General features: G+C 44.2%; 1 protein-coding gene and 1 long non-coding RNA gene across 6 annotated transcripts; one reads left to right on the top strand and one right to left on the bottom strand.

The window, feature by feature from the left end:
* Positions 1 to 15,192, top strand: LOC134482657 (uncharacterized). Of its 2 annotated transcripts, XR_010059024.1 has the most exons (6): positions 1 to 110; positions 2,701 to 2,955; positions 4,279 to 4,418; positions 12,920 to 13,063; positions 14,529 to 14,796; positions 14,930 to 15,192. It is a non-coding gene; the product is annotated as an uncharacterized LOC134482657 (long non-coding RNA). The 2 variants fall into 2 exon arrangements; XR_010059025.1 differs by lacking the exons at positions 12,920 to 13,063; positions 14,529 to 14,796; positions 14,930 to 15,192 and adding an exon at positions 9,593 to 9,859.
* Positions 5,221 to 22,825, bottom strand: Fbp2 (fructose-bisphosphatase 2). Of its 4 annotated transcripts, none has more exons than XR_005495224.2 (8): positions 22,353 to 22,825; positions 20,684 to 20,846; positions 18,655 to 18,747; positions 14,628 to 14,768; positions 9,473 to 9,610; positions 7,913 to 8,032; positions 6,342 to 6,431; positions 5,473 to 5,610 (listed from the first exon to the last, which is right to left on the bottom strand). XR_005495224.2 is itself a non-coding variant. In NM_053716.2 (7 exons), exons 1-7 carry the CDS (start codon positions 22,520 to 22,522, stop codon positions 5,416 to 5,418), a joined length of 1,020 nt encoding a protein of 339 aa, NP_446168.1. In that variant the 5' UTR covers positions 22,523 to 22,584; the 3' UTR covers positions 5,221 to 5,415. The 4 variants fall into 4 exon arrangements, 1 of the variants encoding a protein (NP_446168.1); XR_005495226.2 differs by lacking the exons at positions 5,473 to 5,610; positions 6,342 to 6,431 and adding exons at positions 8,723 to 8,795; positions 8,879 to 9,387 and having other exon boundaries at positions 22,353 to 22,823; NM_053716.2 differs by lacking the exon at positions 6,342 to 6,431 and having other exon boundaries at positions 5,221 to 5,610; positions 22,353 to 22,584.
* Positions 22,826 to 27,941: the final 5,116 nt, after the last annotated feature.

The following is a 27,941-nucleotide window of genomic DNA, read 5'->3' as shown; positions in this document are numbered from 1 at the left end:
TTAAAGGTAACAACTCCCATCGGCAAACCAGGTCTCTTCTGGATTGTCCCGGGTTGGCCGCTTAAATCCCACTATCAGGCACAAGTGAAGCAGATGGTCTCAGTACACAAGTAAGTGTTCTACATTAGAACGAGCTTCAGTGGGCATAAGTAATGTGGGATTTAGGGCTCCACACATTTTAATAGCTACATCTGGGTTGCCTAGAACAGTTGCCTGAAGTATTGTTAATATCATTCTAAGCAACATTAGCTTCCTTTTAATGGGTACAGCCTTTACCTTTTAAAATGTGAATGTTTTTAGATGACAACCCCAAAGATACTTTACAAATTTCTTCAACCTGCAGTGTCATAGCAACTGCAACTGTTGCCCAGTGAAGAGTAAGCCAGAGTTTCAGTTCAATCACAGACATTAAGTCAAAATGCCAAGAGCCAGGCCTTGCTTTTATTCTTCAAATAAAAGAAGGCCTTTTTAAGATTTGAGGAGTCCAATGTTGAGGCTTCTTCAAAAGCCTACTTTATTTGAGTTAAGTTGAGAAGCTGTGAATGTGGGATCTTGGTGGCCTCACATACAGGTTCTCCCATGTGGAGTCAGGATCCCACATTTGACAAAAGCCACTGGTCCCAAGAATGATAAAAGCTATCTCTTTGTTCTTGGGGGAGCTACTTTAGTTAAATCAAGATAAGGATAATTATCCTGCCCTGGAAGTCAAGATATGTGACAAACATTGTGTTTATGCGGAGTTATCTGGGATCTTGTAGGGGAGGAATCTAGAAGCTTTGTGAGAACAGAGAGGTTGGGACTCTGATGGCACTGTTTTTTGGGCTTTTTATAGTACAGCTACATATTTATATTTCGTGTTCTTATCACAGAATGGCTCTTTATAGGAGAAGTGGGTCTGTTAGGGTTTTGTTCAGTTCTCTAGCAAATTGCAAATGTAAGATGTTTTCATAATGGTCTAGCCTAAATTTGGGATGGTCCTGGACCCTTGAAGTAGAACTTTCCAAATGTACTCCTGGGACCCTCAAAAGCAAGTAAGTACTAAGTGGGTGGGTGTGAAGAATGGCAAAAGGCAAGCATATTTCATCTCTGATGCTCTATGCCACTTAGACTGAGGGAGCTGAGAAAGGATAGAAAAGATTCCCCACCAGAGAGTGCAGAGGAGTGGATAAGGGTAAGGTCTTGTATCATCGATGTCTGGATGTTTCCACTATGCTCAACTTATGGAAGAATCCAGGTGTTTCATAGGTAGTGGTAAGGGATCAACAGGACATGTTTTAGAAAACTTTCAGTTATAGGTGGTAGCCATGACTTGGAAATCATCTTGAGTGGGTATTGGTTTTGGTTGGGGTAACTTATGTAGGATCTAAGTGACTATTTTATTTGACATGCAGGTTTCTTTTTAAAGACTTACTTTTGTTTTTTTTATTTAAATGTATATCCATGTGTGCCACATGTGTGCATGTTGCCCCAATTCTACAATATCCTAAGAGTCTCATTTTAGCCCCAGCATCTGAAATGGCCCAAGATATTCTAACAAGAAGAACCTAACTTTCTTATAGCCAGGTGTGGTGGCACACACTTTTAATCTCAGCATGTGGGAGACTAAGACAAGAAAATATCTATGAGTTTGAAACCATCCTTGTCTACACAGCAAGTTCCATGACTTTCAGGACTACATAGAAAGACCCTGTCTCAAACAACCAAACTGCTTATCAAGAGGTTCAGAGATAGCTAAATGGTTAGGGAGACCTACTGTTCTTCTAGAGGATCCAAGTTTTATTCCCAGAACTCACTTTGGGCAGCTCACAACCACCTGTAACTCAAGTCCCAGGAGCTGCTACCTTTTCTGGTCTATATGAGAGGGAATGATTGAAAGATCCCTCTTCTGTTCTATATAGGTGGTGTTGGAAAACTCCATTGCTTGTTCACACTCAGCCTGACTTACCTTTTTCCTGATTCATTGGTGTAATGGGAAAACATGGAGTTAGCTTGGAGCATCACTGCATGGGATAAGATAGTTCTTCTCAGGCGTACTGCCCATTATATTATATTTGGAAAGAGAGCTGGAACACAAACTAGCATCATCCAAAATCCCTAAGGTGTCCCCTTTAGTTCTGTCGTTTGATAGTGCCTTTCCTGAGTGAGAGCCATGAAAGTATACATAAGGCACTTTAAACTCTTTCCCTGGACCCCCACAAAATAGGTCCAGTGATAGGATAATGTAGCTTCGATTTTCATTCTTTGCCCAACATTCCCTGCCATCTGAGCCTAAGTCATCACACAACAAACTATCAGCCTCTCTTCTTTAGATTCTCAGAATCAAGTTTACTCCAATCTTCAGGATACACCATGTCAGATGGTCCTAAAGAACTGATAAACTTTCTTTGATGATTCAAAGAAAGGAAGGAAGGAAGAAAAAAGAAACAAAATGAAAAAAAGAGAAGAGGCAAAAAGAAAGGAGAATGGGTAGAGTGTGAACTGGTGTGACTAAGGCAGCCCTCCAATTCATTCCTTGTCCTCAAGGAGACTTGATGGGTTGGAACTTCCACTTTCCAGCTATCAAAATTTGGACAGCCTAATATACCAGCAAAGCCAAAGAAGAACTAGACACACTGGTTTGAGGATTAACTCTTCTAGGATTAATCTTCATCCAACTATAATTTGAACCAAATTCCTGCATTGTCTCTTGTTGTGTTATAGCTGCCTCTGAGATAACACCATCCATCCTGGTGAGATCATTAAGACATGGGACGTTCTAAAGGAAGGTAAAACATGTCCTACAGTAAGGACTTCTAGGCAACACTCTGAGATGAGATGAGCTGCCTTAAAGCAGCACTCTCCAACCTGCTGAGCTGCTTGCTTGTGCCGAGTTGCAGGATTCCAGCTTTCCTGAGCCGTCACCTACATTGGGTAGACTTTGAGTGATACAGCTGCCTTTGGATCATTTCTGCTTTTGTAAGTAACCCAAGCAGAACTTCATAGTTCACCAAACTGGACTTCTGTCATATCCATACATTGGTTCCCTATCTGGGGTCAGTAAATATTGGTCCACATCTCCAGAGGAATAATTTTACCCATGCCATGCTTTGGGAGTTTACCATAGGTTCTAAAGGCCAGCTTGTAACAAAGCAGGTGGTAGAAGACAGAAACATGATTGAGTTGTTCAGTGGAGAAAAGTGGCCACAGAAAGCATGGCATTACCATGGAGATGAACATTTTTGGTGACTTGGTGAGTATTACAGGGATGGCTTAACTCTGTGCTTCTGGTTGTCAAGTCTATGCTTCTGAACCTAGTACAGGATTCAGGAAAGTGATGAATTCCCTAACAAGCCAGAAACAAGAAAAGGAGTTTTCCAGAAACCTTCTGGATGATGTTCCCAGCTCTGGACTAGAGAACAGAAAGCTATGTGACTCCTGTGAAGGATCAGGTGTGACATGTCTTGTCTTTTCATCCAGTGCCCGCTGGGAAAGCCAGGAAAAAATTGGCATCTTTGCTTTGACAAACTGCTGTGCTTAAATACCTACCATAGGTTCTATACACAAAACCTCTCTCTCTCTCTCTCTCTCTCTCTCTCTCTCTCTCTCTCTCTCTCTCTCTCTCTCTCTCTCTCTCTCTCTCTGTTAACTGTTGCTCTTGTTGGGCTTTCAGTGTAGCAGGTGCCTTAGAAGTGTTCTGAAATACTAGCAAGCTTACAGGACCTACTAGACTGCTTCCAACCTTAGGGAAACCTGGGCTGCACTGGCAGCATGATTGGCCAGCCTTCCTGTATATGAAGGTCAGCAGAGGCCTGGACACTGAGGAGTCTTGTTCTTATGAAGAAATGGTAACTGCAATGTCTATGTTGCCATTCCATCTCATGTTATGGGAAGGGGGCAATTGCAGAAAATCCATGGTCTTCAGAACTCACATTGGAAGGTAGAATCACTGTGTGCTATCAGTGTCTCATTGTCAGTCGGTGCACAGCTTTCTGATGTGATGGTTCCATGTAGCTGTTTCTGCTTCTCTGCACACAGAGAACACGCAAACCTTTCCACATATAGCACAGATTCTTCATATGAAAATTTCTACAGACTAGAAGATCCATGGGTGTCCTTGAAGACATGAAACTTGATTTTCAGTTCCAAGTTTCCCAGTTCATTTCACTTCCTGGGATGGTTTGTAGCAGCCTAGACTTTGGTGTGCTCTACAAAGTGCAGGACGTTGTAGCTCTAACTCGTGCTCACCAAGAGATAGGTGGAAGTAATTCAGTCTCTCTCTTCTCCCTTTACATTTAAAAGCCTGAGAATTCTCTGCTAATATCACAGACTTTGTGTAAATCCCAGAGAATGAGGGTGCCCTGGTGCATGCCATGCTACAGTGGGACCTGTGTCTGCTTCTATTGTCTGTAGCCAAGATTTCTTCCAGTTCTACAGTAGAGGTAAGCATATTTCCCCCTAGCGATTCATAAAAATAATTGTGATGTCACATAACATAGCACCTTGAGGTCCTCCTTGTACAAATTTAAAGTGTTTAGCTCCATGGAGATTACAAGTGGTATATGCAGCAGCTGTATGTGAAGTTTCCACTTGCATGGTGGTTCTTAACCTGTGGGTCTTGATCCCTTCAGAGGGATCGAATGTCTCACAGGAGTCACATATCAGATATCCTACATATCACATAGTTACATTATGATTCATAACAGTAGCAAAATTATAATTTTGAAATAGTAATTAAAATAACTTTATGATTGAGGGTTACTACAACATGAGGAAAGGGTGGAGGTGTTAGAAGGTTGAGAGCCACTGCTCTAGCAGCAGTATTGATAACAATGGATCCGCCTTTTAAGTCTTATCTGGAGTCTATATTATGTCAATAAACTCATCCAAAATACTTTTTTCATTGTTGATGGCAATAGATCACTGTGAGGTGCTTAGAGCCTTTCACCTCAGTGCCTCAGCTGTCATTCTACCCAGCGCCCTTCAGTGATTTAGCTGCCATTTCCCACAGAGCAGAGGATGGTCTATAAAGGGGAGCATCCTCCTCTGTACATGCCATCATGTTTGTGGTCAGAGGAAGTTTAACCTAAGTTAAACTTCAGACACTTCTTGATTGGTCGTGTGCCTTTTCCCTGGGGCAATGTGATGGGTAGCTACTAGCTCTGAGCTAGAGGAGAGGGAGTCCCTGGCCTATATTACCCACTTAGGTTGTTGTTCATGACAGAAGACCCAAGAAAAGAATTCTTTTCACATTCATATTTTTATTTTAGCCCTTCAATCATATCTTTACCTCTGGCTTCTAACCCTGTGCTTGCCAGCTAAGCGCTGTTCTGAAGGTAACCTGTTGAGCGTGGCATGCTTGTCTTTACCCCCATCTCCATTCATCTAGTTTTTCATTTGTCAAAGACAAAGGGAAGTGGGCTCATGAGTTCAGGATCACTACCTGCCTGCCTGGTTTCTTTGCACACAGCTGAGATATTCTTGCACATCTTCCGGGGACCCCAGAATGAGGGGGACTCGCTGGTGAATGCTCTCAGGCTTTACATCCAGTACCGGCTGGGTGCCTGTGGTTGCCATGCCTCCTGCCTGCTCAATGATATAGGCTACAGGATTGCATTCATACAGGAGCCGGAGCTGTGGAACAAGAAAAGGGGACAGGCATATACATTGTTCAAGTGGTCAGATACCCTGAAAGGCATGCTCCTAAATACTGAGAGCAGGGTGAACTGTTGAGCTATCTGTGTGAATCCTGAGTGTGAGCATAGGCATGGCCTGTTACCCACCTCTGGATGCCATGGGCTAGTAACCTCTCAGGAGGCACCACTGACCGGGTGGAGCTGAAGCAATGTAACTGTGCCTATGTGACATGCATGGTTTTTTCATTTGTTTTCTGGCATTTATTTATTTATTATTGGTGTTGCGCTGCTGCTGTCTCAAGGATACAACAAACAAAATGTCTTCAGTCAAGGCTGAAGAGCCAGAGACATTGAAGACACAGCAGGTTCAGACTCTAGAGGAAATGACTAACACATCAGCCAATCACTTAGGATGCCTTCACCAGAGACCCTCACAGTAGTAGGCACCTGACAAAAGACCTAACACACATGAGCACACTTGGGAGCTAATTTTGTCCCTTATCATCCATAGGAAGGACTCTGTCCTGACAGTTCAGCCAGAGGATCTTTATCTTAGGTACTTCTAGGGTTTGCTCTTTTGTTCCTCCCTTTCTCTGTCTTGAAGTCTTGACAGGGAGGATTTGGACGTTGGGCTGTAAGTCTAACTATAACCAGTTTGTCAATTCAGATCTATTTTAAAAGCTCAACATTAACACATAATGTGACTTTGAGGGTGAGGACCTCAGATACCTTGGTTGTACACAAGTAGCCTTCATCGGAAAAAATTCACAGTGCTTTGAATCATGTGGTCTCTTTCTTCGGCGGGGGAACATTTAAGATCTATCACAGCCATATGAGTCGAGCATAGAAAATAAGGATGTGAGTGTGTGAGTGCGTGCGCGCACACACACACACACACACACACACACTCATGCATACAATCATGTGGTCACAGAGCTATAATGTGGAGACCAGGAATCAAGGGTCTGGATAACAGTCGTGATGCAGTGGACACATCTCTACATAGAATTGCCTGTGTCTTCAGGACACATTTATGTGACTACATGTGGACATTTTCAGGTTCATTTACAGTCATTCTAATAAACATGTCTGTGTTCTACCTGCTGGAATTAAGCAGGTGGCAAGTGTGAGTTTATTCAAGAGCACTACATTGTCTGCACAATCCCACTTGATCCTCTGCTGTGCTTTTCTTTCCTGTGGCCCTCTTTGTGCAGACTTCTCTGTGGTCATGAGGTCAGCAGGTTGGTAAATGTGAGCTAAACACTGACAAAGAGAGGTGCCCAATACACAAACCTGTGTGTGACAGTCTTCATTCAGACTCACGGGCAGTGATAAATTTCTTATCTTTCATTTGAATCTGGCACTCAAATAGTGAAAATCTCAAAAGTCAGCTTAGATGACAATGCATGGTTTCTGTTGGCATGAGGATCTACCTATGATCTCTGTAGCTGGCCAAAACACAGATACATCTGCGTTGGCAGGACGTTGTCGCCATGATATAAGAATTTGGATCATGAGGCTCCCACTTGATAGTGGCTATTTTCAATATTGTGTCATAAAGTTGTTGCTGACTTTTCTAGAAGCTACTCTTCTAGAGTCATGGAAAGGGCTCTGAATAGACACCTTTTTCTGAATTCTTGTGGAGCTCAGGGCACATGCAAACCCTCCAAAACAGTTGCAAAAGTCACGCTTACAAAATATTTGTCTTTGGGAGATGGATTGATTCCCTAGGGTCAATGGTCCCAGGTTAACCAGTGCTGATAAAAATCAGACACAGCCTACAAAAGCGAGTGAGAGCCTTCAACTTTAGAGAAAGTAAGAGATGACACCTGACTACAGAGAGAGATGAGCATCTGATTGCAGAGTGATGAGCGTGTAACTACAGAGATGAGCATGTGACTGCAGAGAGAGAGAGATGAGCATGTGACTGCAGAGAGATGAGCATGTGACTATAGAAAGATGGTTGAGCATGTGACTGCAGAGAGAGAGAGATGAGCACATGACTACAGAGAGATGACCACATGACTACAGAGAGATGAGCAGGTAACTGTAGTAAACAATGGGCATGAAACCAGAGGAGAGGCCTGCAAAACTTGTCAGTCATAATCGTATCAGCCTTTTCTTCTCCAAAGCTACCACAGTTTCAAAACTCACTGAAAGGAACAGAGATCTTATTTCTCTTGCTCTGCGATCTGAAGGACACACATGCCCAGAAGCAGCTCAGTAGCCATATAGCATGCCAGGAGCAGAAGAATCTCCGTAGCTCACTATGATGGCAGCCGGTGGACACAGACAGTTACCTTGCCATTAGGACTCTTCTGGTTGGCTGGGTACATGAAGATTCCTCCATAGACCAGGGTGCGATGCACATCAGCCACCATGGAACCCACGTACCTTGCCCCGTAAGGTGCACTGCCATCCTAAAGGGCAAAAGGGGAAGAGATCAGAACCACCAGGTTCAGCAGCTAGCTTGCACCAGTGTGGGGTTAGAGGACAAATTGGCATGGCCTTTGCACTCCTTGGAGTGGAGAGATGGCTCAATGGTTAAGTGCACTGCATGCTCTTCCAGAGGACCTGAGTTCCATTCCTAGCACCCAGATGGCAGCACACAAGATCTGCAACTCCAGTTCCAGGGGATCTGACGCTATTTGTTATCCTCCATTGGCACAAATCATGCAAGTGATATACAGACACATGTGTAGACAAAAAATTCGTTAACATAAAATAAAATAACTATTTTTAAGGATTATTCAGGGCTAGAGAGATGGCTCAGTGGTTAAGAGCATTGACTGCTCTTCCAGAGGTCCTCAGTTCAATTCCCAGCAACCACATGGTGGCTCATAACCACCTGTAATGGAATCTGATGACCTCTTCTGGTCTGGCGTGTCTAAAAACAGCTCCAGTACACACACACACACACACACACACACACACACACACACACACACACACACACACATTATAATTTAAAACAGAATTATTCAAAAACTTAAGACCCTGTAGGGCAGGGAACATAGCTAAGTTAGGAAAGTGTTTACATCCAGAAGTTCAATCCCCCAAACCCACATACAAAAGTGAGGTATAGAGATACATGCTGGAAATCCTAGTACCATAGAGATAAAGATTGGTAGATTCCTTGGAAATCACTGGTCAGCCAGCTTCGCCTCCTTGGCAAGCTCCAGACTGGTGAAAAACAGATAAATAACACCCAAGGAACTGTGACTAAGGTATCTTCTGTCACAACTACCCCACACACACACTCTCACCTCTATAAATACACACAGAGAGACAAAGAAAGACTTTGTTGTTGAGCAGGTAGACACTTTTCTCTCCATTCTTCTCTATACTGTGAGAAGGTGTGGAGGCAGGGAGCAGCTCAGTCCTTCACTGCTTTTTCAGAATATATGCAAGGATCTGACTTGGAGTCCCAGCATCACAAACAATAATGACAACATCGGATGACCTATGGTTAACAGCAAGATCACGATAAGATAGCTTGTAAACTGAATGATATGATCATATCCCATCTTAAAGCAGAGTAACTGGTATTTCAACATCTATAGATTACAGCTTAGCAAACATGACCTGAGAGTGCTTCTGGCTGGAGTTATGAATTCTGAAAATGTGGCTTCTGACAAATTCCTAGAGGGACTGAATCGGGCAGTGTTCATTTTAATATGTCACTCCCAGATGCAAAGAAGATTGATCATTGATGAAGAAGGACAGAGTCCATCAGACTCATGCAGATGAGCGTTGTAAACAGTGACATGAACCCCTTTAAAGAGACAAAGAAGTCACATGCATAGCACACCACAGAGACAGCCTGCCCCCTGCCACTAGCCCAGGTTGTCTTCACTCACCTCAGGGAACTTCTTTTTCTGTACATACTCAGCGGTAGCAGCATCAAAATACTTGGCATAGCCCTCATTGAGGCTAAAAATTTTCCCTTTCTTCTTAATCCGGATATCTTTTTCCACTAGCACGAATTCTCCAAGAGCCTGGAGAGACAAGGGAATTCAGGAAGATGATCCATGCCAGGGAACAGAAGCCAGTCGCACATCATACAACAGTAAGCTATTAAAAGACTGCAGCCTGCTAGAAGGACCTGGGGCTTCCCTGCAGTCGTCTGGAACACCATGTGGTTTCTTTATATTCTTCCAAGTCATAAGAAGAACAAGGTGATAGGCCATCTTCGCAGAGGCCCAAGCAGTAATAGAATAAAGAATAAAACAAATCAAGGGAAAGAGGCCACGATCTTCTTCCTTTCCTCCATGTTTTCAATGCCGTTTCTAAGCAACCTAGTAAACCTAGTCCCCAGAGTCTCTTCCCCAGTTTAATGACGCCAGGGAGCCAACAGTGAGAGAAAGAAGCTACATAGATAAAAGAGACACACAGTTTTACTATCAGTTCACAGTTTAATTATTTTATGTTAATGGTTCTGTCTTAAAATCCATTACTATTTCCTGGTTTCCTGGACACTTCTACCTGGAAAAAAAAAAAAAGAAGAAGAAATGCCTCCAATCCATTACTGGGTTCACCCCACAAAAGGGGGATACGTGGCAAAACAAGAAGAACCCTCATAATTATTAATTATTAACCTGTGCCCAATGTCCCGAAGTCCCTGCAGAACATCCCTCAAACAACTGTCTACCTAGTTCTGGTTATTGACTCCCTAAGGTCTGGTAAGGCAGGCATTGCCTTAAACATCACCGTCTCCAGGACCTGGAGACCAGACCTGTATTAATGCTGGTGACAGCCTGAACTACTGAGGTAAAGGTTCACAGCCGATGGTCAGGCTAGAAGCTGCCCAAGGAGTATGAGCTTTACTTCCCAAATATGTAGACAACCATGTCTGAAATGGACAGAGACTAGAAAGTCAGCAACAGCAGAGCATGTACCCATTCCTCTCCCTTGCCAATGAGCAGTGAAACTGCTTCCTTCTCAGTGAGTCTGTCTGTGTCCTCAGTGTTCCTGCCTGCAAGATGCTAGATAAGATACCCAGTCCCTAGTTTCAGCCACATCTAGACAGCATCTCAACCAGAACTGATCTATTCCTCCTCAAATACTCCTAAGAATCACCAAGTGCTATAACAAACCCACCCAGCTCCCTTTCATAACACTCTCCCCTTGCAAAGAAATCCAACTTCTTTTTACTGTAAGTAATGTGTACTCCTGGTAGTCTTTGGTTCCTGACATCAGCCAGTCACTGTGGGCATCTTTATTTTGGGAGAGCCTGATGTTTAGTTCAACTCCTTTATTTGTGTGTGTGTGTGTGTGTGTGTGTGTGTGTGTGTGTGTGTGTGTGTGCACTCATGTATGTGTAGGGGTGTTTGTGTGTATGTATACATGTGTGTTCATGTGTATGTATACCTGTGTGTTCATGTGCATGTATACCTGTGTGTTCATCTGTATGTATGTTCACAAGTTTGTGTGTATGTGTGTTTGCACACCTGTGTATTCAAGTGATGTGTGTTTTTTTTTCTTTTTTCTTTTTTTCGGAGCTGGGGATCGAACCCAGGGCCTTACGCTTGCTAGGCAAGTGCTCTACCACTGAGCTAAATCCCCAACCCGTATGTGTGTTTTTATGTACCCACCTGTGTGTTCCTGTGTGAGTACACACCTGTGTGTATGTGTGTATGTGTGCATAACTATATGAGCACTTCTGGGCATGTGTGTGCACCTGCGTGTTTGTGTATATGCATTTATATGTGAACCTGTGTACAGGAGTGTTCATATATGTGCATATCTGTGTGTTTGTGTATGGGTATATTCATGTATGTGCACAGCTGAGTGTGTTTGCAAGTGTGTTCATGTATATGCAACCTTGTGTATGTGTGGACACACATGTGCCACAAAACATGGAAGTCAGAGGGCAACCTGAGGTGTCAGTCCTTGCCTACTATGTTGCTGGAGATGAATTCTCTCCTGCTCACTGCTGTGTCTGCCAGGCTAATTGGCTTCATGAGCTTCCAGAGATTCCGTGTCCACCTCACAATCATAGAGATGTTATATGGGGATCACAGATGCCTGTGCCTCTGCATCTATATTTTATAGGGGAGCTAGGGACCGGAACTCAAGTTTTCATGTTTGCAAAGCAAGTACTTTACTGAGCCATCTATCCAGCCCCTTGTTTCTTTAAGAGATAACTTTAAGATACTTTAAGAGATCCCTAACTTTATATAGAGAAGTATTCTTCTGCCAGGTGTGCTGGTGCTAGCTGGACTGAGGAATCCCAGTGCTCAGAAGACTTAGACAGGAGGACCATGATTTTGAGGGCAGCCTGGGCTATATAGTGAAAACCCATCTCAAAATAAATGTGTTATCTTTAAATGCCAGTCTAGGAAGTCTCTGATTTTAGCCACTTTAGCCCAAGGTCATGGATGTGACATATCCCAAGAGTTGGAATATTTCTTCCTAGCCCTTGAAACTGAGCAAGAAACACATAGCCAGTGTCTCTTGCTCAGGACTTGGCCAGACAAAATTCAAATCCACTCCTAACCTTCCTGCTTCAAGTTTCTCTAGCCCTATTCATGTCTGGCTTGGGTCCTCAGCTCTCCCAACAATACATCACCACCTTTTGCTTGACTGAGGCTAAGTCACTTCTCTCTTGCTCATCAGTACATGGCTTAGCACTTGCATAGCAATCTAAACAAGAATATCCACCAGCCAGGCTGTACACAAGGCCATGTCCTGCTTTAGTCTGGCCCATGGAAAGCTTTTGTCTATCCAAGCTGAGCTGGAGACAGGAACCCTCAGGCCTTGGAATGTTATTCCTTGTAGTAGGAGTTAGCTACAGAAATTATGCTCCTGCATTCTGACTGTTCGGTCACCAATGGTGACTAATGGCCACATGACCTGCCACACACTTCAACAAGAGCACCTGGTTATTAGCCAATAGGCCCTTTCAACTTAGACATACTATCTCCCACTTACAAATAAAGTCCCTGAGGCTGGAGTTTGTTTCCTCAGTTGAGAGTTTGTTAACATACATGAATCCCTCTGCCTGAACAAAAGATACACAATCCAACAAAATCAGGTTATCAGCTTTTGAATCCTTGCATCTGGCAAAATCTGGCCAACCCACCAGAGAGCACTCTTCCGCAAACTTTGCCACAGAACCTGTTGGTTACTCTGGAGAAAATTCCCATCTAGGATAACTGCCAAAGCTCCTTCATTTTGAGGACCCCAGCCCAAAGAGTTCAAAAGCTTCATATACTTCTCATTGAACAAATTTATTTTCAGCAGCATGGCGGTGTGGTTCAAAGAAAGATCTGGGAAGATTGTGTTATGGTCTATATCTCTTTCAGATACAGAGGCAAGGTCTCATGCTGACCTAACGCTGACCTCTGTTCAGGCTGTCATGACTGCAAGAGCAGAAGACTGCCTATGCATCCCAGAGTTGGCTCTGTGTGCCCTTTGGCCTCCAGAACTTCTTCAGAATATGATTGAAGGTATCTGGCTTATAGTCAATAGGTGGGGGGGGGGGGTAGGGATTTAGAATCCAGCCAGTAACTAACATGACCTGAACAGGATCCTTTCTGTCAATCACTCACTGTGCCTTGCCTGCCTTTTCAGAAGACTGGAACGAACAAGAATGATGGAGAGTCCCATGTAGGCCCGCTTAGACATGAGTGTGTGGAAATGGCTTAGAACAGGTGCCTCCTGTCTAACTTGTAGAGGAATTTTCAAAAGGATTTTGCCCAGAGGTCATGTTTGTGAACCACAGAATTTCTCAGGACTTTTCTTCTCCTTCAGAAATAAGGAGAAGCCAGGACATTAGCAAAGTGGTGCAGTGGGTGGGCTGGGTTCTGCGGGATCAATAATGTGAAACTTTTATGTCTAAAATGTCACTGGGTGAGCCATACAGTTGCCTTGTCAGTTGACTCTGGGATTTTCATCTGGGAGCCTTTATCACTGCCATCTAGAGTGGCACTTCAGAGTACTGAAGGTGTTCAATAAATATTTGCAAACCTGAATTAAAGTGAAATGCAGAGCTCCCCACTAAAGCAAATTCTCTGAAGCAGTCTTTGGTCATAATTTAGGATTTTCATAAAAACTCAGTCTCTTCAACAAAGCAACTGATAGATGGAGTTCCTGTCATTTAAAGGAGAAATTCTGTAATTTGGAAAATACTTTTTTTTCTCTCTGTTTTAATCTGCCCATCTCATAAAAGCTTATCCTTCCTTTTAAAAATGGCTGCCTTTATTCAGCTCTTCCTTCCTTTGGTCAGGACTATGCTGACACAGTTCCCATCTGTCCAGTTACCATGCCCCTTCCTTTCCTACTGCTGGATACTCTGTCATCATGAACAGTGTGGAGAATAACACGGTATTGGAAGGAACCATTTTCCACCCACTCTCCCTATTGTGGAATTCCTGCACATGTGTGGAAATTCTCCAGGACCTTGCAGTCCACAAGGGAAACCACTAGTCATATGGGCCCTACTTTAACTAATACTGTGAGTAATGTAAAAACTCCTTTCATGTGCACAGGCCATACTTCATGTGTTCAGTCATGACAGAACTGGGCTGGGAGGCCAGAGTATAGAACCTATCATCTTATAGAGGCTAAGGAAAGATACTGCTCTAAGGATCGATGGTCTCATCTGGACATTGGTCTGGGAATGTTACCTCTTGATGCTCTGTAAACATGTAAACAGGGTGAATGGTTCTGTAGAAAAGAAACTCTATTCCAGAAGCTATACAAAAGAAGGCTGAATGTTTTCACCAAAAAGAAATTATAAACGTCTGAAGAGATATATTTAACACAATTTATACATCCAGGACATTACATGGGACCCACTGGATACAAACAATTTTCTGTTTTTATGTTTCTGTCAAAATAATTTACTTATACAAAACATTGCATGAGGTCCTTCAGATTGTTCGTGATAACGTTCTCTAACTCCAAAAACAGGTACTCAGAATGAATGGGAAATTATCCCATGGAACTGGAATTCAAACACAGGTGCCCACAGAGCCCTCAAGAACAAACAACACTATATTCAGTGCCTACCGGGTCCAGCATGAAGAGATCCACTCCTTGCCCTGTAGAAAGAGCCACCAGGGTTGCACTACCATACAGTGCATAACCTGCAGCCACGATATTGCGTCCAGGCTGCAAGGCATCCTTCTCGGAAGGCTCATCCTCTGTGGTCTGTGGAAGATAAGAAGAAATGCACTCGGTGCGTTATTATTATTCCTGTAGAGCCCTTTCTTCACCAGGAGTTGCCCCTCAGAGCTCCTAAATGGAGTGGGAAATTTTTCAAAAAGCCTGTAGCCCTTCCCTGTTTCACCTGCTGCAATTGCTTTTCACAGGTCTCAGCCAGTCAGCATCATCAACCCTAGTTCTCGAAAGGAAAGATGAGATATGCTCTTTAATCTCCACCTACTTGGCTGCTGTTCTGAATTGAGTATGAGGCGTCCTTAGCTTCAAAGGCTCGTGTGTAAGGTAGAGGCTTGGTCCTCAGCTCATGGAACTGTTTGGGGACATTCTGGAAACTTTACAGTATTGGACAGCACATCATTTTAGTGTGTTTGCAGCCTACCTTTCATTAAAGACATCAGAAGAGAGGCACAGAGGCCACTGCGTTATGTCTTTGATGGCTGTCTCTTTCCACTCTCTATGTCTCTCTCTGGTTCCTGTCCTCCATCATATGAAGACTCTCCTCCAGCATACATTCCCAGCATAATGTCTGTCCAAGTGCATGGGGCCAAGCAACCATAGACTAAATCCTCTCAAATCTGCAGCCAAGGCAAGGCCTTCCTTCCTGTAAAGTATTCTATCAGGTTACTTTTATTATAGCAAAAAGATAACACAGCCATCTCATGTTTAAACTATATATTCTGAAAAGTTCTTCATGTTGGTGGTTATGGGATGCTGCACCGTGGACAAAATGGGATAACTTGGGAACAATTCTGATCTGCAGAGTGCATCCAAAGGAAGTGAGTTACCAGCTCGTGAACAGCTCAGACTGAGAGCCAGAACCAAGGCTGCTCTTGTGTCTCTATGGGAATATCTGTCCTTGAGTCCTGTCAGGAGCACTATAAGATGTTCAAGTCACCCCTTCCCATGTAATTGCCACAAGCCAGCCACGTCCCTAACTCGCTACAATGGTCTCTACTCAGCAGGCCTATAAGGTAGACAGCATTATTATCTCCGTGTTACATATGAAGAGTTTGGAGCGTCAGTAATTGAAAAACTCCCACATCATGCAGAGCTGAAATATTTTGGTTGATAGAAACTTAGAAGCTATGAGTATTTCTTCCTCAGCATTTCCCCCACTATTTTGTATTTACAGCATGAGCGTGTGTGTGTGTGTGTGTGTGTGTGTGTGTGTGTGTGTGTGTGTGTGTGTAAAGGCCAGAGGACATCTGAGGTTTGTCCTCATGGACCCTATCCACCTCCTATGAGATAACATCTCTCATTGGCTTGTAGCTCACCAATTAGGCTACACTGTACACTGATTGGCTAGCAAACCCTAAGCATCTTCCTGTCTCCACTGCACCAACTCTAGGATTTCAAGTGCATTCCACCATACCTGACATTTTTATGAGGGTCCACACAGTCAGGCCTTCATGCTTGTAACTAATACCCTTTGCTTACTGACTATAGCCCAAACCCCAGCGTCAACATTCTGACTTTATGATTTGCTATTCCAGATTCCTGGTGGTAGAATCAAACATGTCTTTGATGTCTAGCACACCTTCGTTAGTGTATTTAAAGTCTGCCTTTTCTTTAGAAATATAATCGGAGGAGATCCATGGCTATTTAGACTGGCCATCCGAGTCTGTGCTTTATTTTAAAATGATGGCTACATGCCATGAATAATAATATTCCTTTTTTTCCCAACGTAATTGGTCTTCAGATGTTAAAGTATGCAAGAATAGAGCTGGGGAACCCACTTAAGTGTTATTCCGCCATTACTGACTCAGTGATCTACACTGAGTTAATTCTTCTTTATGCTTCTACTGTTCCTCAGCCAATAAGCAGTATTACCCTATGGTCTATACTTTATTTTCTATCTCAGGGTCCTGCCTTGAGTTCCTACCTTAACTTCCCTCAGTGATGGGCTGTAAAGTGTAAGGTGAAATGATCCCTTTCCTTCTAAGCTGCTTTTGGATTGTGTTTTGTCACAGCAATAGAAAAGCACCAGAAGTAGGATGCAGAGAAGATTCACATCCAAGAAACCTATACAGAAAACCACCTGAGTATACAAGTGGGTGACTCTCCTCAAACTGTACTGCCTGCTTTCTTTCTTCTTAGAAACAAAGCCCCTTTGCCTCTTCTCAGTATCACTTACTCTTGAAACACAATCCTATTCTTTTTTAAAAAAATATTTATTTATTTTATGTATATGAGTACACTGCAGATGTCTGCAGACACACCAGAAGAAGGCATCAGATCTCATTACAGATGGTTGTGAGCCACCATGTGGTTGCTGGGAATTGAACTCAGGACCTCTGGAAGAACAGTCAGTGCTCTTAACCACTGAGCCATCTCTCCAGCCCACTCAATCCTATTCTTGTCCCATGTGATTGACTCCTGCTCCCTTGGGAGTTTGTGGTCTAGAAAGGACACAAGCAAGACATGTCTGCAGACTCCATTACTTGAGTACAGGTCAGCGTTGTCTGGATTGTGAAATCTGGTGTGGAATTTATGATCATGCCAGATGGTCACTGGGCAACCCTTGTGATATCCTCTGTTGTTAACTTTGTGGGGTCAACAGAAAAGCCCCAAATTTACAGTAGCCCCCAAATCTGCATGTTGCATTACTGAACAAAACCAACTTTGCCAGGGGTTACAGATTTAAGAAGAGATGACCCTGGGATGTTCTGATAATATTAGTTCAGTCTAATCAAATGAAAGCTTGAACTCACTTGGCTCTCAAGGGCACCTCAAGGAGACTGAAGCACTGTAAGGAGGGGCTATCTTAGAGACTCTGAGAGAAAGCCACGGGACACTTGTGAGCTTTGAAACTGAAGAAGTCACAGACCTAGTACAACAAGCAGCTTCCAGCTAGAGCTTCTCTCTAGCAAAGAGAGAAATACTTCCAGTGTACCACAAAATGAAACTGAACTCCACCATCAACCTAGACTCATACTAACCTAAACTCACCTGGAAGCAAGCTCTTCCCACTCCTCCCTTCGGCTTCTAGATACTCAAGAGATCAGATTAGCTGGTCTATCTAAGCAGACAAAGTTGGAAATTCTCCTCTGATTTAGTGTACAGACAATCAATAGGTATTCCAAGCCTTCTCTGATTAAGTGAACAGACAATCAACAGGCGTTTTAAACCCCCAAGAGGCTTAAATTACACAGCAGCAACAGAAAACTGACAGTAAGCATTGAGTCTCACTAGGAAGCAGAGAACGAGTGTGCTTAGAGCCTAGTGAAAGTGGAGTATATCTACTACTGGTCATAGTGGCACCAGCATCAAGGGTCATAAGGCAAGAATATTGTAAATCCGGGGCCAGCTAGAGTGACCTAGCAACATACTGCTTAAAATAAATAAATAATTAGACAAACAAATAAATAAATAAAATCCTCTAATATCTGAAACTGTTTAAGTACTAATATGTGCTCATGCAGGTCAAGTTTTATACCCGGCCCTGGGTTGCAGGCTAGAGTACTCTAAAACATAAATTGTATAAGTTACGTGTAGGTGAAGGGCACAAGGTCTGTGAGTAACACAAGTGAGATTTGTGCTCATCTCCAAGACGACTTGTTACGCGTTTGCAAAAATTTCAAAATCTGAAATCCCAACAGTTCTGCTCCTTAGCATTTTGGGTGAAGGGTGTTCAGTTCCATCCACCCAATCAGAACGAGGTCCCAGTGGGAACCCTGCCATTTTGCTTTCCTAGGGGAATGCCAGGAAAAAGGTAGGTGGAGATTCCCAGTGAGGAGCACAAGGTAGGGGGAAGGGAATGGTGTTTCTGGAGTTTCCTCAAGTTCTTTGTCCTGTGAGTGGAGGGAAAGATAAGCCTCCAGGCTCTGTTTTCAGACTAGGAAGTAAATCGTAGGATGCCAGCCTGTCTACTCACCTTTCTGTAGATAGCAAATATAGTTCCAATGGAAGCCAGGCAGTCAATGTTTGAAGATCCATCCAGTGGGTCAAAGCAAACCACATATTTCCCCTAAATCACAGAGAGAAAAGCACCCAGTCAGCACACCTACCTACTGGCACAATTGTTTTATATTAGAGCTGCGTGTGACTGATGTCTGTCCCAACAAGAGATTTAGACCCATGGGCCTTCCACTCTGCAATGCCAAAAGCCATTGCTTATGGACATAGCTCAACAGGTATCTGTTGTGTGTCTTGTGTATGCCGAAAAATACAGTAGCAATCACTTGCCTCAAGGCTCAGGTGGTGGAACTCAGAAACACAATCCACAGGCAAACGCTGTGTACATGACCTAAGCAGGTGAGTGTATAGAAAGCAGGCAAGGCTAACCCTAATGATAGACCTGACTGGGATTAAGAAAATCAGGCACTGCTAAGGCTGGACCTCCCAGTGTAGGGGAATGTCAGGGTGGGAAGGTGGGAAAGGGTGGGTGGTTGGGTGGGGGAACACACTCATAGAAGAAGGGGAGGAGGAATGGGGTGGGAGGTATGGACAAGAAACAGGGAAAAGGGGATAACATTTGAAATGTAAATGTAAAAAATCCAATAAAAGAAAGAAAGAAAAGCAGGAGCACAGAGAATTGGGTAGAAGAATGCTAGACAAGAAGATACTTGAGTCTCCTGGCCTAGAAGGTGGCCTAGAATACATTCAAGAACTAGTATGCAGGGCTGGAGAGATGGCTCAGCCATTAAAGGCTAGGCTCACAACCAAATATATAAGAACTAGTATGCAGTCAGTGAAGGTGGAGAAGGGTGAGAGCCACTCTAGTTGAAGTTTAAAGCCAACGATAACAGATGTGATTGGTTTGTGTCAGACAGGTGTAAAGGGCTTTTAATAAACTTGATTTCTCTATATATTTTCAGTCCTGCGAATTACAAAGAAACAGCCCCATCCCCAATTCCCAATGAGTAGGACAAGGGACCAGGAGCTCAGCTCACAGCACAGCGCTTGCTTTTCCATTCTTTCTTGCTGTGATAAAACACTCTGGTCAAAACCATCTTTGTGGGGAAAGAGTTTATTTTAATTTACACCTCCAAGGTCACAAGTCATTAATGAGGAGATCCCAGGTAGGAAACCAAGACGGGAACTGAAGCAGAGACGTGGAGGAGTGCTGTTTACTGGCTTGCAGTCCTCACGGCTTGCTCAGCCTGCTGTCCTATACAACTCAGGACCACCTTCCCAGAGACGGTACATCCCACTGTCGGCTGGGCCCTCTCACGTCAATCATAAATTAAGAAAATGCAATGAACCTGCTCCCAGGCTAATCTGATAGAGGTCGTTCCTCAAGTGTGACTCTTCCCAGGTGACTCCAGTTTGGGTCAAGTTGACAAAAACTAACCAGAACAATATTGTGACTGAAGGTTGGCTGAATTTTTGGCCACCAGCAAACTTCGGTCTTTAATAAGTCATTGTGAATCTGCTGGATGTAAACCCTCTCCGTGCGCTAGCAAACTCTGCCAAGGCCACAGGATTATCATGAAGTGTTCCCTGGATTAGTCTTTTTACCAGGCTAATCCACCTGGGAAGAGCCACCCCATCCAAGGAGTTGCAGCCCTCTTCAGGACATGTGTAGTGAAGGCCATAGATAAGAAATCATGGGGGCAGGAGGGGACGCTGAATCAGAGACTGCATTCTACAGCTCTTGTCCAAAAGAAGACTTTCCCCCAAATTAACCTTCCTTATCTCTGGACTCTACAAGTCCAAGTTCATCCAAATGATGCCAAGGCCTGTTTAGTGATGCGCTAGATGACACATACCCCAAAGGACACGAGACCACGTAAGATTTCCAACGAAAGAAGTGAGATGCCTTTTTTCCAGAAAACAAATGTCCCAAAATAGAAGACAATCCCAGAAAAAAAAAAAAAAGTCTAAGCAAATTAGCCTGTTCTCTCAGCCCAGTAGCACCATCTACTGCTCATCAGAGGTAATGCAGCCTGCCTTAGACTCACCCTCCTCTCCTTGGCTGTGATCACAGCCTCTTTATTCTCTTCTGAGACAAGCACACAGGTGCTGTAGGAGGACTGAAGCATGTTGATCACCAGGGAATTGGACAGCACATCCAGTTTCTTCACCTCATCCCCTGTCACATTCACGCTTCCCGCAATCCCATACCTAAGAAGACAGGTACATAAGTCACCAAAGGAGTCTTAACACCAGCAAAGAATGTGCAGAGCCCAAACCAACAGTACACTTACCCTTCTCTCCCATCTCCAAATTATAAATATGTAGGGGGTGAACTATGGCTCGAAGCAGTGATACTCAACATTACTTCCTTTACACCTGGGGGATACTGTCATATCTCCTTGGTCTTTCAAGGAGGTTGACCAGATTCGGCCTCACTAATATGTAGACTCCTGCTTGGCACTGGCAGCTAGAGGGAATGGGGGAGCCCCTAAAATCAGACATCAGTTAAATAAAGCACTTAATTCTCTAAGTCCCTGTTGGCCCTCAGTCGGATGCTGAACCACGAGAAGCAGATTGTGGCTGATACACAAGGGGCTTTGCCAAGACAGTTGCTGTGGAGCCGAGAGGCCTGCATGGGGGAGGGGTAAAAGTGTGGGCAAAAGTCCTGAGGGAACCACCCTAATTATAGCGGAGCTGGAACACAGGAGCAGCAAAGATGCTGTCTAATGTTACTCAGGGATGATCGTCACACACGCAGGCACCTCACATTCTGGAAGCATGTTCTTAAAGGCATCGAACGCTTGGCGGTTCTTGCCAAATGAGGTAATCGCACAGTTAAGGAAAAGCACAGGCAGGGGAAAGAGCCCATCATCTTTAACTTGGACCCTGCTACCTGTCCCTAAACACTCACATAGTAAGCTCTGTTGATGGTTTTATTATTGCAATTATCAAATCAACGCTGTCAGAGTTCGGGAATTAAGGCACCACACGGTTGAGAATAAACGTTTTTTTAAGTAGGTGGATGGACCCTGTTGGCTCATCTTTGGGGGTTCTCCCCACCCCACCCCCCAAATCATGTATGCCTCTTCAACTTAAAAGAGGCCCTTCACTGGAAATACCACAATCCAAATGGAAGCCCAAAGGAGGTGATTTCATTGTGCCTTAAAACTGGACTCCCGGCTGTGGCCACCGGCAACTCCGGCATGAATGTGGCCCCATTCTGCAAAAGGGAACCAGGTAAAGGTGCTCTGCTCTGCCTGCCCCAGCCCAGTCTGTCCAGATTCCCAAGCACAAACATGAAGATGAAGAAAACTGAACCAGGTTCTCTTCATGACAGCCGGGTCATGGCAACTGAACACACTTGTATGGAGAAAAAAGGGCATCAAAACCCATTTTAAAGTCCCTGTACAAATCTATCTGTGCAAATATAAGTAATGAGAATTCAATACATGTTTTGAGGCAACAAGCTACAGTGTTACCATTATAATCCGTAGTAACCCGTAGTCAGACTTTTCTCTACATTGCTAAGCAGTTGCCGTTTCCTGGCAAAACATGCCAAAGGCTGCTTTATCAAAGCAGGCATAAAGAATTTAAATGCAGTATCCTCAGGACACAAAAAGCAAAATAGCTTTGGAACCAGTTTCAACCGCAAGCACCTGTCTGTGGCTTCCACATCCTGGTTTGGGTTGCCCGCGCATGCTCTCCAGGACTTACAGGTTGGCCAGGCCGGCCTTTCGCACAGCGGAAGAGATGGCTTTGATGGCAGTCAGCATCGAGTTGAGCAGCTGGGTGAGTTCTCCGGTCCCTTTGGCCTGTCGCCCCTTTTCCATAACGTAACGGGTCAGGGTCAGCATGTCTGTCTCAAAGGGGCTTCTGTCCGTCATTGTGGCAAGTGAAACTTCAAAGCCTCCCTTTCCTCCTCGTAGGAATCCTTGCTCTCTCAAGGCAGCAGCCTTACAGCCGCCTACACGTTGAAGACACACCTACACTTTGAGGACACACCTACACTTGATTGTGCCAAGGTTCAAGGGAAAAGAGCCACGTGACTCAGATAGCTGGACAAACCCTCAAGGAAACTTCCCTGGACTCTGGGCATTAAGGAGGCTATAAATAGAGCAGCGCTACAGAGAAGGGCTGGCCTCAATCTCTATTCTGGGTTTTGCTGGTTTTTGTTTTTTGGGGTTTTTTTGTTTGTTTTGTTTTGTTTTTCTTTTAAGATCCTAAAAAGCCAGCATCAGTCACAGTGAGAGAAGACTAGCTAATAAAAATGACCCACAAAATCCTGTTATCGGAAGCAAGAGGGTTTTCTGCAAATAGCTGCTGCTGGGCCTCCTTCTGCATGGTTGTGACTCTCAGATGGCATATTGGCAGATACTTTATCTGGGGCATAGGTCATGTAACGAACTAATGGCAATGCTAGGATAACTGTAACAAGAGTCCTTTCATGTTTATTTCTATTAAGCATGTTTAACTAGAGGGATGCGGGAAATAAATATTGCATTCCTAGCGAACTGTATACTCCCAGGGTTGGTTTGTCAGTTTCTCTGGAATTTTATTTTTATTTTAAAAATTCTTTATCTGGGGTTGGGGATTTGGCTCAGCGGTAGAGCATTTGCCTAGCAAGCGCAAGGCCCTGGGTTCGGTCCCCAGCTCCAAAAAAAAAAAAAAAAAAAAAAAATTCTATCTGAAAAGAAACGGCCTCAGCTGGCTGCTCTCACTGGCTGCTCTTGCAGAGGGCCTGGGTTTGGTTCCTAGCACCAGCTTTTACTCTAGTCCTAGGAGATCCAACACCCTATTCTGACCTCCAAGACAGTGAGCATGTAAGTGGTGCACATGCATACATGTAGGAGAGCTCTCAGACACACGAAATAGTCTAATAAAAATGTTTAAAGAAACACTTTTTAAAAAGTGTCCTAGGGGCTGGAGCGATGGCTCAGTGGTTAAGAGCACTGACTGCTCTTCCAGAGGTCCTGAGTTCAAATCCCAGCAACCACATGGTGGCTCACAGCCATCTGTAATGGGAGCTGATACCCTCTTCTGCTTTGTCTGAAGACAGCTATAGTGTACTTATATATAATAAATAATTTTTTTTAAAAAAAAAAGTGTCCTAGAATTAACTGCTTTGAGCTGGCCATGTTCTGTTTCTGTGATATCCTAACTTTCTCTGACTGCAGACAGACCTGGCTCCCGGGCCTAAGCTGGCTACCTGTTATATGGATAATTTGAAAAATTTGCTAAACTCTTAAAGCCTTGATTTCCTCGTGAATTTAGATAACAACTAGTAGAGTGCCTCTAAGTATTAGAAATCAGCTGATGGGACTGTTATCAAACTCAGTGTCTTAGAAACCTATATCCTTCCAGTTCTTCAATGTACCTAGAACTATAAATAAGTATACATATAAATAATTTCATGTATCCCCACTTGGAGAGCTGAGTCAAGAGAATCCCAATTCCGGACAATAATATATCAAGACTCTGTATCAAATAATTCAATCAACAAAACTGAGGGTGTGCACATTGCCTTACAACTTTCTATCTTCCCTTGATAATTATTTCAATTAAAATTGTTTAGTGGGGCTGGTGAGATGAATCAGCAGTTCAGAGCACTGGCTGCTGTCCCAAAGGACAATTCCCCGCAACTACATGGTGGCTCACAACGAACCATCTATAAAAGGCATCTGATGCCCTCTTCTGGCCTGCAGACAGAACACTTTTACATTTAAAAAAAATGATTTTGTTCTTTGCTTTTGTTTTGTTTAGCTATAAGTCATAGAAAACCCAGAGCATTCTGTACATGAATGTGTTTCGTTTTTTCTCTTGGACTGTGGGTTTTCCAGGCTGTGGCTGTTACATCCTTTCGGGTGTTAAAAGGTCCCTTTGAAAGCCCATTCTGAGGTTGAATGACTGGATTAACTGTCGAAGTGCTTGCCATGAAAATCTGAGGATCTGAGTTCGGATTCCTCAGCACTTAGGTTAAAACCCAGACACATTGGAACATGCATGTGATTTCAGCTCTGGGCGAGAGACGGGGCAGCAGAGTCTTGTTGGCCAGCCAGCTAGCCTAGTCGAATCAGTAAGCTCTGGGTTCAATGAGAGACCCTGTGTCAAAACTAAAGAAAAATGTCTAATGTCAAGTTCTGACCTATACCCAAAGCCGTATTTAAAGGGTAGAAGTTCAAGTTGCCCAAGTGGCCCAAGACAGCAGCTGCTGGCCTTTCTGCAAATGCCAAAGTTCTTCCAGGGTGCTTGACAGAGTGGAAACTTATAGAGTGGCCCTGGTAACAGTCCAGATGCTGGGTGACAGCTGCCCCTCCCTCCCAGGTATTTCAGGACTGCTGACACATTAGTGACAGAGTTATTGAGGACCTGGTTGTGTTCCATGAAAAAAACACAAGTCTGAGTGCATCAGGACAAACAGATCCTGAAACAGTTAAGGCTTGCTTGTTGGGCAAGGCCACCCACCAGAGACCTGGACATAGAAATATGTTTCTGTAACATTGTCTGAGGGCCCTTCCTGTTGGCAAAACTGCTTCATCTAATCCTGTTACATGATTCCAGAACCCTTGCGTGTGACACCTTTGGGATACCTGCTCAGTCTGTGAGCAGTCTCTCAACCAGGTGGCACTCACATAGAGGCAAAAGAAGCTTCTTGGAGACACAGGAGATGAGGTGGGTGAGGGCTGCCTCTCATAGGTGTTTGGGGACGGCTGACACATTAGTGACATGTCCTGTGTCCCTTTTTCCAGTTCACAGCTATCTCTGCCTTCCCACCACTATATGCGAAGTCACGGGGACCCTTCCTCATCTCAATGCTTCATGGAAACCAAAAGTAGCATCGGTATAAAGAGGTTCCCTCTGAAGAGCCATGTAGAGGAGGAGTGCTCTGGGCTGTCACCAGGGGCTTTGTGATACAAGCTGGGAAGACGCTTCCCAGGCCTGCCAAACTGAGTCGCAAACCAGGTTATTTAAAAGATGGAATGCACAACTGGGGAGATGGCTCAGTAAACGGGTCAACCGCAGTGTCCTTGTAAAAGCCAGATGTGTGGCCTGCAATCCCAGCACTCTAGAAACAAAGGCAGGATTCCAGGAACTCCTTGGCCAGCCAGCCTCACTGTCAGCAAGCTCTAGGTTCAGTGGGAAAAGCCTTGTCTCAAAAAAAATAAGACGGGGAGCACCTAAGGAAGACACTGAGCACCAACCTGTGGTCTCCATATGTGTACATAACACATATACCCACACCGGAACACATGTGCCCACGCCCATACACATACACCATTACACACAACCACATCCAACAATCCAGAAATTTTTCTTATCATTTTGGAGGCACAAAGCCCAGAACCAAGGTGTCCATGCTTCTTCTGAAAGCTCTGGGGAGTGTCCTTCCTTGCCTCCTCTGGCTTCTGGTATATTCCCTGGTTGCCATGGCTTGTGACATCACTCTGGTCACTGCCATCTGGTGAGGTGGCTAATTGCAGTCATCTACTACATCTGGAATTAACTAAACCCCAAGCATTTGGGGATTTTTCTTGGATCATTGGAGGTAGGAGGCCTACCCTAAATCTGAATCATTTGAGGTCAGAAATCCCACCCAATATCCAGACCATACCTTCTGGTGGCCAACCATATAAATAAGACATGGAAGGAGGAAGGTTTTGGCAAGTTCATCAGTCATGCTGAGCCATGCCTTTGCTGGTGTTAGGACATACTTATTAGGAACACCAACATAGACTTACAGTTCTCTAGGACCTCCCTGGGGTTTTAGCACCAGATTGGGACTGTTAAGACATTCGATCTTGGGCTGGAGAGATGGCTCAGCGGTTAAGAGCACAGACTGCTCTTCCAGAGGTCCTGAGTTCAATTCCCAGCAACCACAGGGTGGCTCACAACCATCTGTAATGGAATCTGATGCCCTCTTCTGGTATGTCTGAATCATGTATATAAATAAATAAACCTTTAAAAAAAAAGAATAGTTTAAAAACAAAAAGACATTCAATCTTGGGGGCTGGAGAGATGGCTCAGTGTTTAAAAGCATTGACTACTCTTCCAGAGGTCCTGAGTTCAAATCCCAGCAACCACATGGTGGCTCATGAGATCTGAAGACAGCTATGGTGTACTTATATATAAGAAATACATGTTTAAAAAAAGACATCCAGTCTCAGAGAACTCAATCATTAGCCTTTCTGTTGTTGGAGATAGCCACATCATGTAAGCTCCTCCAGTAACTATTCTCTCTCTCTCTCTCTCTCTCTCTCTCTCTCTCTCTCTCTCTCTCTCTCTCTCTGTGTGTGTGTGTGTGTGTGTGTGTGTGTGTGTGTGTGTGTGTGTGTGTGGTGTGTGTGTGTGCGCGCGCGCTCACATATACTCATGCGCTCATTCTGTCACTTGTGTTTCTAGGGCCCTCCCATGGGGAGGGATGAGCTCATCTCAAAATTGTCAGCTTAATCACATCCATTGTGACCCTTCACCCAGATAAGGTCATATTGGCCAGTCCCAGAGATTTGAATGTGAGCATGCCCTTGAGATGTACCAACTACAGGCATCTGGAAATGATTCCCAAACCTGAGGCTGGGGGGGTGGGTCAGGCTGCAATTACTCCAAGGGTTTTGAGAATCTCCACCGTGCCTGACCTGTTCCATCCAATGCTCAGTCACATGTGCACTGAGTGTAATCGGCCCTTGTTGGCAAAGTCAGAGCAGGAATGGCTTCCAGTCATATCAGAGGGATGCCCTCCTGCGTGCACAATGGATACGCCCTCTGCTTGGTTTGCTATGTGATTTAAGTTGGAAGAGGCACATCTATGAAAACTCTGAAAGCAAACCAAATGGAGCCGCTTGCCACTTCCTGCTTCTGCTGATGCTGAAGAAGTCAGCGGAAAGACCTGGCAGCCTTCGTGTGAGGGGGAGGTTTCAAGGGCTATTTGCCGGGGAGATGTTGAAAGTAGGAGGGTCTCCCACATCAGGGCAAAGCCACACTGTAGAAACTAAGTCTCATACATCTTTATGTGATAGGGAATGTGATAGGGACTGCATCTAAAAACCTTCAAGGTTGTATTGAAGACTTATCAGAGAGCTGTTGTTTATGCTGTTGTTGCTCTGGATCCTGTCCCTGGTTCGGGCCTACATATAGCGAAGAACTTAGATGCACTCAGGGAATACAAACAAGCGTTCTTGAAAACATTCCCTTAACTGAACCCACCTCCCAATCAAAAGAAGCCAGGTGGGACGCACAGGGAAAAGCAGAGGAAGGGAATCTTTGGTTGGCTCTTCTTGGTTTCATCGTGGTACTGGGGTGTGTGTTTCT

The sequence above is a fragment of the Rattus norvegicus genome, chromosome 17, assembly GCF_036323735.1.
Source record: "Rattus norvegicus strain BN/NHsdMcwi chromosome 17, GRCr8, whole genome shotgun sequence".
Lineage (NCBI taxonomy): Eukaryota > Metazoa > Chordata > Mammalia > Rodentia > Muridae > Rattus > Rattus norvegicus.
Note: the sequence above shows the minus strand (reverse complement) of the source record. Positions and strands in the feature narration are given on the sequence as shown.